General features: G+C 41.6%; 1 protein-coding gene across 2 annotated transcripts in view; it reads left to right on the forward strand.

The window, feature by feature from the left end:
* LOC133347252 (calpain-1 catalytic subunit-like) overlaps nucleotides 1-8433 on the forward strand; it is a 68707-nt gene extending 60274 nt beyond the window's left edge. Inside the window, exons 17-21 of one of the 2 annotated variants that reach the window (XM_061559364.1) lie at nucleotides 1400-1468; nucleotides 2663-2741; nucleotides 3057-3173; nucleotides 4194-4252; nucleotides 4658-8433. In XM_061559364.1, the coding sequence (XP_061415348.1) occupies nucleotides 1400-1468; nucleotides 2663-2741; nucleotides 3057-3173; nucleotides 4194-4252; nucleotides 4658-4684 (351 nt within the window). In that variant the 3' untranslated portion in view covers nucleotides 4685-8433. The remainder of the gene's footprint in view (nucleotides 1-1399; nucleotides 1469-2662; nucleotides 2742-3056; nucleotides 3174-4193; nucleotides 4253-4657) is intronic. The other variant, XM_061559365.1, reaches the window with a different exon arrangement.
* The last annotated feature ends 3056 nt before the right edge of the window (nucleotides 8434-11489 follow it).

Below are 11489 nucleotides of genomic sequence, written 5' to 3' on the forward strand. Positions count from 1 at the left end.
AGTGAAGTAAACAAGGGCAAGGACATTCTAACATGGTTACTTCATTACCTGCGTCCCTGAATAGTCTTGATTATCCCACAGGGTGTGAATCATGTACAAATACTCCCTGGAAGGGAGTGCAGTGTGTATGACCCCTCCTGGCCTTGACATTACCCAATCCTGGACCCTTAAGATAATTAAATGCAGTCGCTGGAAAAAAAAAAGATTCTAACCCTAAATAAAAATAAGTGGCTCATGACATGATTTGATTTTTGCAAGTTCAAGGTATCTGTCTGGATGTCTCAAGCAGCTAATTTAATTATTAGAGTAGTAAGCTGACATCACGGTAATGTCCAACACCGTTTTTGAGTAACAAGCTGGCTAAGTGGTGAGTTGATGGCCCCAGCCTAGTTAACTTTACACTGTTTAAAAATAATTACATTTGTTGTGTCACTTAATTTCACATTACATCTTTGATTGCTTCTTTGCAGAGGATATTTTTTTAAAGGGGTTCATCGCCCCATGGGGATGAGAGGCCAATTGTGGTGTGTTCCTGATTTCAGTGACAGCTAAATTCGACTATATTTCATGAGAATCACTTCTTAGTGACGATTTGGAAGTTGTGTAACGTGTATGTTGGGTCACATATGGCCTAACAGAACACCACAAATCACGCAGGATTGGCATTTGTCACCATATCAGCCAGATGCCTCCAAATGATGGCGGTGCATGGTTTTTTTCACACGTCATCACCAACAATGAGACTTGGATCCATAAGTTTGAGCCAGGCCCCAAGGATCAGAGGTCTGTATATAAACCCCCAGGTTGGATGGGGACAAGGTTACGAAAGCAGTGCTGAAAGTCCATGGCTTAAGGCTCAACCTAAAGGCATCTATGCTGATAACAGTAGGAAACTGGAAGAATTGTATTTTAGTAGAAAGTTACTACTTGGAGAAATAGTTTGTCATGATTCGTGGCAGGGGTAGGGAACCTTTTTTCTTCCAAGGGCCATGTGGATAATTATAACATCATTCGCGGGCCGTACAAATTTATCAACTTAAAAATTATCCTGTTATATTTGGTCAAACATTTAATTAACTCACCCCTAATGTGATGGCTGGAACTGCTTCTCTTTGGTGAGGTGTGTGATGTTAGCAGGTATTGATGATGTTGCTACTCGCAACTGCCTTTCCAGGTTTGCTCCTAGATTTATTGAATTTCGAGTCCCGCCTGCGGTTGCCTTGGTAGGGCCACACCAAATTATTTTGCGGACCTCATACGGCCCGCGGGCCGGACGTTCCCCACCCCTGCTTTATGGTCACAGATGTTCTCTGAACAATACCTTTTTTGTCTCTTTACTCATTGAAAGAGCGTTGCATTTATGAGTGATGATTTTCCTCACCTTGCTGCTACACTCCAGTCTGATGGAAGCGGAAAACTCGGCCTTCCCGAATTTAAACTGCTCTGGGAGAAAATCAAAATGTGGCAGGTAAAGTGACACTCTTTATTCGCTCACTTTACCGCAGTCCACTCACTGGCATTGACAATATATCTTGTATTCTCCGCAGGGAATGTCTTCTTTGCTCCGCTGCAAGCCTCCTACCACCACTCTCCCATTGACATATTTCGTTGCTTCCTTTTAGTATCTTTCACGCGATGGTCAATGGTATAGTGTATAGCATATTGTATAAATAGTATAAAATTGTAATGTTTAATACAATGTATGAAGTAATATATAGTATCGTAATTGTATAGTGAATATACAGCAGTGTGATATACAGTAAGGTGGGTAGAATAATACATAGTGTGGTGTATAGTAATACGGTATATAATTTAATGTTGGGTTTGTCTATGGCAGTATATAGCAGGGGGTAGACCCGTGTGATGTAAGAGAATAAAGTTTAGCGGGAAGCATATTATAATTTTGCCACGTGTCGCTCGGCATGACGTCCAGCGTTTGTTGCTCAAAGTGTATTGATTGGAGAAGAGGCGATTTAGATGAGAAGAGGGTGAGGTGCAAGGCTGGGTGAACTGTGGGGAGAAAATATAGTTTTTTTTATTCCCCGTTGTATTTAATTGTGCAATCAGCGTCACATCTATTCAGACCTCTCAGAGAGCAGATTTACATGGAGCCAATAGACTTACATTACACCCATATAGAATTACATATGGCCCGTTGAGTAATGTTGGATCCATACATTTTCGCACCGCCTGGAGACACTGGACTCAATTGCGGTACATATTTCAGAAAATGGTGACTGATTGACACCATCAAATTTACCATACAATAATTGTTTTGTTCAGATTGTTAGCCAAGATTGCGGTGTTGTGAATAAGGAACCGCAGTGGTGTTTAAACAAGCCTGTGGCAAGAGCACTCCACTCGCAATGGAAAAGGCTATAAGTTAATATCCTGGCTGAGGGGCCAACATTACTCATCATCTCTCTGGATTCAATAAAATAAAAGTGCACCACTTAATAGGGAATCAACAGTTGATGTCATGGGAAAAAAACTGGCCACTGCTATAAAAAAAATGTGGACTCCCAATGAAGGTAAACGTTACCGCATGTTCATTTTAAGCAGGTGGATTCACCTCAGGTTTTTGTTACGAGCATTAACCGCGTATCATCCAGCCGTGTGCATAGCCATTGTTTACACTGATCTTATTTACTCTTTCCTACAGGCAATCTTCAGGAAGTATGATGAGGATCGTTCGGGTACCATGTCGTCGTATGAAATGCGAGCAGCTCTCAATGCAGCAGGTGAGATGGATAGATATGGGCGCGGGGACATTTGGGCAGCTGCTCCAATTTGGAATTGGATGGTCAACCGGAGGTTCATAAACCTTCTTACACTTAATGGGTTCACATGTGGTGAATTAGAGGCTACGTTACTGAACTTTCCAGTGTGGCGTCGTGCATATTCCCAAGGCTGTCTATGTAACGTTTCATGAATGTCTTATGTCACCTTAATTCATATCTCACATATTTGGCACTGATAGTCGACAAATGAATATGTATACTGAATTTACATTCCCATGTTTGTGCATTTACCTCCTAACACCACAATTCACACAGGATTCCACCTGAACAACCAGATGTATCAGCTGATCACCATGCGCTACGCCGACGAGAGTATGACCATCAAGTTTAATGACTACATTACCTGTATGGTGCGATTGGAGGCCATGTTCAGTGAGTATTATCCAGGGAATTATTTGGACTGTTTACATTGCTACATGCTTATTTTAAATGTGTGTGTGTGTCATGTCTAATCTAGCTGTTGTTGCTGCCATAGAAATTTCAAAGTTAAAATCCTATTCAGGGGTCCAATAATAATAATTCTAATTTCTAATGCGCATTCCATCCTAGGATCGCAATGCGCAATGCATCAAAAGCAAGGGGAAAAATCAGAACCAGGGCAACCGACTAAACTCAAGAGGGAAGGCCAGTTTAAAGAGATGGGTTTTCAAAGCAGACTTATATATCCATAAAAGAAGTTTTTGGGTTAGATCGTGATCTAACCCAAAAACCTCTATTATGGATGATATTGGTCGCAAAAGCCTCCGTGTTAAACAGACATATATATATCTACCGACTCTGATTGCCTGATTTTAAACGGCGAGACGTTCCATAGCTTGGGTGCCACGATCACCAAAATAGCACCTCACTTCTACCGAGATTAATGGATATCGCATTGTGAAAGAAAACAGGTCAACAATTTGAGATATACCTCGACTTCAAAGGGTTTCTTTAGTTGGTCATAGATAATTACTATGTATCATGAAACAGTTGGTGGAATTAACACCACCGACACATTGGTGCAAGGCCACCAGTGAAGGAGTGCTGCCCCACATTCATTTGAGCATAGACATTGACTTAAAATAAATATACTTAATAAACAAAAACCTGAAAATGTAGGTAAATGTTTAAATTACCTTTACAGTGGAATATATTCTCACGTGAATTACATCAATAGTCAATTGTAAATTTTAAAAGTTGTACAATTAAATAAGACAAAAAAAACGATTGACTTATTTACACAAGGGCAGCTACAGCTGGTGATACTTTCAATACCGCACTTTACTAATGAATTCATGGAAAATGTTAACAATTAAAGCATGGAACTTCCAGCACCGCTGAGAACAAAAAACTCACAGGTTGTCAATTTGGTTGGCTGAAATGTTGTGCGGTCACTTCTCCCGTGTGCCACAGGAATATTCCATGCCCTTGACAAAGACAAACGTGGCGTTATCAGACTGGGACTGGGTTTGGTAAGGTTTACACCCACCACAAACACACGATACACTGAAAGGAAAATGATGACAATATAACAGTATCTAGTGTATAGCAACATGGAAAAAAGTAATCACTGGAATGAGTAAAAACACATTTTAGCCAACATAACTTTCAAGTGCTTTTATTTCAATTGTAAATTGTGCATCAAAATAATCTTGGAATTTGAATTCACTCCTCAACAAGATACAAATGCTACACAATTGAACATTATAGGCAAAGCCAACACAACCACCATAGGTTTCAGCATTAACTTGAAGCTCTTCACCGAATTAAACAAGTTAAAAGTATCCGTTCTTGCAAAGATGTTTCCACTAAAACGCACATTTTTAAGTAACATGCATTCAAGCACTGTGTAAATACAACCCATCATCTCTTTACAGTGGCTGCAGTTGACCATGTACGCATGAGGTCTTCACCGATTGGCCACCAGGAGCAAGGAGAGCAGAGCCTGCACCAATCAGAAGCAAGCATGTGCATGAAAATGTGCCACGAAAAATATTCACCGAGTTGAATATCGTGCTGAGTGTCAAAGTGAAGCCTTCAGCAGGGTGCTTTTAGCACCGGCAGTACTGTTACATTTCTATTACATTGCTGAGACGTCAGTTTTAAGTTTGACAAATTTTGGTACACCCTCGTGTATGAGAATACTGTTGTGTTTTTACGCCATTGATCGGTGCATTGATAATATGCATGGTATCTGTTTAAATTGTATGGAGCTAGCAGGCATGTGTAGCCAACTTGTGGCCATGTGATATAGTTAATTGGGGAGCTGGTATTATTTAGAAGAGATTGAAGGTATGTTTCTGCCCCCCCTGGTAAGGGGATCTAAAATATGTCTTGTAAAGTGATCTGGTTGTTCGGGGGCAGCCTGGTGTTGGATTGTGTGAGGATGGGAACATTTCGATGGCTTTCGTGCTGATCTGTGAACTGCTGTTGAATTTCCTGAGTCACAGATCCCTCAGATGTGTGTTGCTAAATGGGGCTTGGCATGTAAAGGAGCAATATTATAAGTTCGTGCACTGAGAATTACAGCAACGGTACTTTTCTATAAACAACGGTACTTTTCAACAGTGGGTGTCATATTGAGGGACTGGCCCCTTCCAAACGAACGCGGAATCTTAACAAACTGGTCCAGGGCCACCAGTAGCCTCACTCGTTTGAAAAAAGAAACCAGCCGGACTTTTATAAAGGCATGTACTTCCAGTAGAATAACTGACGAAACAAAATGTCTTCTTAATCAGTTGTATGTTTGTCTACATAGGGGTAAACATTTCTAATAGGAGTAATTGGTCAGATCATTGATGGCGCAAAGTCAAAGTGAACCATTTATATTGCCATTTTTTTACAGGGGAGTAAAGAAAATTATGTTGTAAATGATTCGATCAACATACAGGATTGGATCATTAATACTGGACTGTTCCGCTTCAAGTGAAAATGCTATACATGTGTGTGCAGATTGTGGACAAGTATTGGAATTGTCTGCATTGGAGAATTGTGCATGATGATTTATGTAACGTTTAATTCATCCTCCCTGCTCCAGCTGTGGCCTCTTCTGCAAGTCACCAGTGGCATTACTTAATGGTCAAAAAAAGCATGGAGCGGAAGTTGCAAAACCTGCAGGCATGGCAGCAGGAGGGGATGGTAAAGCTATCTGCGCCATTGTTTTTTGTTGTGAAGCTATGGGTTTACAAAGTGTTCTCCGGTGGCGTTATTGTCGTAAGCCGTCCATAACGGGTGCACCTTGCGTCCAAACGGAACCACTTGGTTTAAGGTCAGGTGCCCGCACACTGCTCTTCAGTCGGATTGTGGTGGGACAGAGCCAAATGGCTCACGATTTGGTTTGATGAACCACTTTGTCGGAAGTTCGCGTTTTTCCTTTGGTCAGAATGTCACCGCTGGCTCAGGGTGATAAATGGAGGTGAGTACTGCCTCAGACTTGTTTGAGCAAGGAAAAGATTTTCACTTTTGTCCAACACATAGTTGAAGGCAAAACATAATGCAAATGTAACATTTTAAGTCGAGTGGTCATTTTTATTAAAATGTTAAACTTATGTAGATTTATTTCAACTCTCACAGAAAGGTAAATTACTCGTGTGTGTGTGTGTGTGTTTGTTGGGAGCAGTAGTGTAGTGGTTCAGCGCTACGTTGCGCTATGAACCCAGCGGCCCGAGTTCGATTCCTGCTCATGGCCAACATCAGTGACGATTATCTGAACGGGTCCTGGGCCTGCCCTAAGTCGACTCAGCCTCAAATGAGTACCTGGTGCGGTGTGTAAACATCGCCACTCGGGATACAAAGGCGGCCGGGCGTGGTGCTGGTCATCCACCTCCTCGTGTGTCGTGCCGGCCTTCGTAGGTGCTCGCTAACAGCACTTGCCCCTACAGTCTGTTCAGGCTATACGGGGGATCTTTGTGAGAGGGAAAACGCATGAAACAATTTTAGCAATAATCTCAGTGTATAGCTAAGAAAATAAATTTTACCCCCACTGACGGTCCTTATATAAATGCAAATGTTTGTGCAATACATACACACGCGAAATGAGACGTTAACTTGACAAGGTTCTCGTAATGCTGCGAGACCTCGCACCAGTCGGGCAGTCTTATCGGCTCGTTTATTAACCTGCCTTTGACTCGAGCAATCTCAAGGGTGCATTCAGCGGCTCATTCTCAAGCGTGGGCATGTTGTGACCTTAGGCCAGGTGGTCCCATGCGGGAGGGGAGCTGTGTTGTATTACAGTTGGACACGACACTTGCGAGCACGCAGTTGTGCCAATCGTTGCTTAAATTAGCATTTGCCTTTTGAATACTGTACGTGTGTATTTATAAATGGGGAAAATAAAATGTTTTTGTATGTGTGAATAAGATGGCCCCAGGAGTTTTTGCAAGTTTTGTGGTTATGGAAGATGACGCACAAAAAACCCGAATATGACTAGTTTAACTTTTGGAAAATATTGCAATGGACACATTATGCACTATATATATACGTCTCCAAACATTGAATGTTGACATTTTTAAGACGGCTGGATGGTACCGTGACCGAGCGCTAGTTTCAGAAAAGTAAGATTGAGGAGTTCAAATCCCAATCAGAGCTTAACTAATTCTGTTGTTCCTCCAAGGTTGACAAAATAAGTACCATTACTGGAAACAGTGGTTCTCATTTGGTGAAATTGCCTCTTGGCATAGGAATGTTGAATTTCCACAACTTGTCTCTGGTTGACAATAGAGATGAACAATGCTCCTCATTTGCGCAGTGAGACACTGGACATGAAGTTGGGTGTGATATTTAAAGTTAACTTTGAAAACTGCGATTTAGCGAGCTGTGGGGTGTAACTGGATTCTGTGGATCAATGTTGATGTCTAAAGCTCAAGAGAACCGTACTGAGTGACTGTTTAAATGTTTACTATTCAATATTAATGCTAGGCTTTAAAAATTAAACACGTCTACTTCCACCATCAATTTGCTTACAGGAACCATGTATTTGTTGAACGAGAAAAATATGGACAAAGAAAAGAATTACGAATTATGTTATCACAATTATAGAATACAATTGACATTATGTTTTTATGTGATCGCATCTCCAGATGCTTCACAGGTGAAAAAACAAACCATAGCTACATGCACATGAGAACAGACAATCCTCAAGTCTTGAACAAGGGCCAGATAATCAAGTGCACGAAGTTTAAGAGAACTCCAGACAACATGAGCAGAAGTCATGGAACGAAGCATTGTAAGAAGGCCTTTCTGGGGAGACCACTTAAATTCTGCGTATTTGTCTCGCCTCATTGATATGAAAGATGTTTTCATCAATCAGTCTGTGGGCTTTCCAGACCAATATCATTCAACATAATTTGTTTAAGTAAACTAAGGACCGGGGTTTGACCTTTTGCGTGTCACCAGGCAATAAGCTTGTTAAATAAATATTGCTCCGGTTGACATGTTACGGGCAATCTTTAATACAGGGCTCTGTTCACCACAAACCATATATTTGCATGTGCTTTTGTGGAGAATATATAATTTTAGAGCCCTTTGTCAATGCCCTTCTGGATGAAGGCCTTCACACCCCGTATCTCGCTTCGTTCGGTTCATATACAAACGCACACACCACTGCGCCATTAATTATGACGCGTTGTGAGTCATACAATAAATATGAGGGCTTCCATTAAAATTTCTAAATAAAAATCAAATGTTTTATTCTATCATCGCAGTTGTCTTTTCAGGGGAGGGGGTGGGCTCAGGCTGTGCCGTGGGTTACCGTGCAGGAGAAATTCGTAAAAGGAGGCCCAGTAGCCTCCTGAAGGACTAATGGTGTGTCACTAAAATACATCCCTCGTTAGATCAAGATTGAGCCACATATGGAGTTTGGAGTTTATCAGAGAGCTACCACAACACTGTTTAGTTTTCTACGCAGCCAGTGCTCCTATTGTGTGTAGTGCATGCATGTCAACTCCTCATCAGTGCCTACCTTATTACAGACCAATTCAGACCTTACTGGTCACTCCGTTCCCCTTGCAAATCTCAACGTTCATCCTGCAAAGTCCCATCGCAAACGGCTGCACGCCGTATGGACCTGAAAAGTCAATTTCCCTGTACAAGAATACGGGTACACCGTATGGGTTGACAAGTATGGTAGTATGATTTCTAGACTTTAGCATAACGCCCAGAGCAGATGCCACCATTTTACATTTTAACCTATGATGGTTGTCTCTTGGCCAAAACTGCTTCGAGGCCACGACTGGAACAGAGGTGCCTCCTTTCAAAAGTAAAGGGCTACTTTTAAAAAATGGATTGGTATTTTTTTTAATAAAAAAAAAAATCTTCTTTCATATGGCAAGGTGAAATTAGCAACATGTGTATTGTATATGTATCAAGTTTTTTTAACCCATTCAGTTGTCTCTGTGGTGCCTTGGTGTATGCCGGTGATTTTGCCCCTGAATAGGTGGCACGGGCAGTGTTAATTATGTAATCGATGGGTTGGTGCTGGTGACCGCAGTCACCATTGAGGACATTCTTTTTCATTTTTAATTGATAATGAAAGTGACCACGTCTGCCATGCCCTGCTCTGCCAATCGATTTAGTTCAGACCACTGTTTCATGGGTAGGTCCTACCCCAGAAGATCTTGTGCAGGGTTAATAACCAGCTCCTCGTTCGTGGCCACGATTTGTATTGTGCCACAATTCCTGCCCACTGTTCGTCTTGGAGAAAGGTGATTGCAGCCAATTCCAGTTAACATTAAGGAATATTTAATATGAAATTATTTTTTTAAAAGGTAATTGGCGTTGAGCAGGGACACATCGCTGGAAGGGATGGATGGTCATTGTTTGAGTTTTACAATTGGTTTGGAAACCAAAGGAGGGAACACGCCCGAGAGAATGTCCACTGCAGTTTGATGATGTTCAGCCAAATGCACGCACGCAAATAGAGATTGCAAGTGCCTTGAGTGAGGTTGGGGGGTGGAAATTAGGAGGGTGGTGGTGGGAAGTGGTGGGTCGGGGATCGATGTTCTTGATTGGGTGGCCGCCATACCACAATAGTTTGAGAAGTTTGAGAGTTTGAGAATCCCTGCCCAAATGACTTTCTGGGCCTGGTCCAGACCATCAAAAGGCAGTGTGGCTAAAGCCCGTCTAAAGCTGAGCACCACCACCTCGTGGATTTTCTGCATTAGCGCCCTCTTCACTTTTGATTATACACTCTGCGCTTGTTTGCGCTGGGTGTCCGTGTTCATCACGCCAAATTTAAATTCCCTAAATTACACTGGGGCGCTTTTAAAAGCAGGAGTAAGCTATAGCATTACAGTCTTGGTTAGTAACACCACACATTATACTTGTGCAGGGGTAGAGGTATGTTTAACAAGCTTTAACGTACATTTTTTTGGGGTCTTTCGGTAAAGTCACGTAGATAGGTTCAAAGAAAATAACAAAAAACTACAACGTTTCGATCGCAACACACGAACATTTTGTGTTGCGATCGAAACGTCGTAGTTTTTTTTTTGTTTGAACCTATCTATGTGACTTTACCGACACACCCAAAGAATATGAATTCCTGCAGTCACGAAAGCTTTAAGTCAAGATTTAATGTACAATTTACCTTCATTTCAGCATTCAATGACTATCAATTTTTATTGCATTACACGATATTGTTATAGTCACTGCTGTATACATAAGTGAAGCGTAATGAGAGCATGAAAAAATATTAACATGGTAAGCGAATCATTAAATTGTGTAAAATCAATTCCTCCGTGTTAACATGGATAAGTATTGGCACCTACCCTACTCACATACGTCTGTGTAAAAGGTAATACGTGTGAAATAAGCAATTTACTATTCAAAGGGGTAAAAAAAACGTTTGGGAAATACGTCTGTATTTAGAACCTTGAAAGGAACCTTGGTTTTGCCTGGGAAAAAATATTGTGTATTCATCTACCCAACTCGGGTACTGGCATTACCATTGACCCCTAAAAATCCTGCTTGAGTGTAATTTTCTAGGCTCATGGCAATTGCCCTTGGAACTTTGATGAACCCATCAGAGTGCCCATCTCTGTGACATTGGATCTGGGCTTCTGGTAGTAACAGAGAACCCATGATCCAAAAGCTGTAAGCTTTTGGAAGTAAGATTGTGCATTGGCATTTGTGGTTAATACATTGGCAATTGCACGACCATGAGCTAGAACCAAACCGTGCACAAGGATATAGCAGCATCCTTAGGCATGACATTGGAAGAGCATCCAAGTGATGGTGGCAACAAGGCATTGGGTTGCCTGATGTGTCGGTTAAACGGGGCGGGCTGAGTATATTTTTAAAGATAGTTTGTTCGCCAGGAGCGTTTCAGATATCACTCGCTGCAGTGATATCTGAAACGCTACCAGTTTATCCCCTCTCACTAACCCGCACTGATCAGCGAGTGAAGTATAAATATACAATAGGCGACGTTTTGGGAAAATGCACCCTTCTTCATGGCACATAGAGGCCAAAGAGAGATATACGTCGTGAATAAGGGTTGGGAACCTTGCAGTGAAGTGTTTTCACGAAACGGAGAGGAGAAGGGTTGCACCCAGCAGTCGATTTGACATCGGGCCGTAATAGTCTTGGTTCTTTCGGTAAAGTCACGTAGAAGGGAAATAATAAAATAATAAAAATATTAAACAATAAAATTCTCAAGACTGTTTCGACTGCAACACAAAAACCGCCACTGTTTTCAAATTGTCTTGCTGTGGA

The sequence above is a fragment of the Lethenteron reissneri genome, chromosome 25, assembly GCF_015708825.2.
Source record: "Lethenteron reissneri isolate LAM-NWPU_2019-01 chromosome 25, ASM1570882v1, whole genome shotgun sequence".
Lineage (NCBI taxonomy): Eukaryota > Metazoa > Chordata > Hyperoartia > Petromyzontiformes > Petromyzontidae > Lethenteron > Lethenteron reissneri.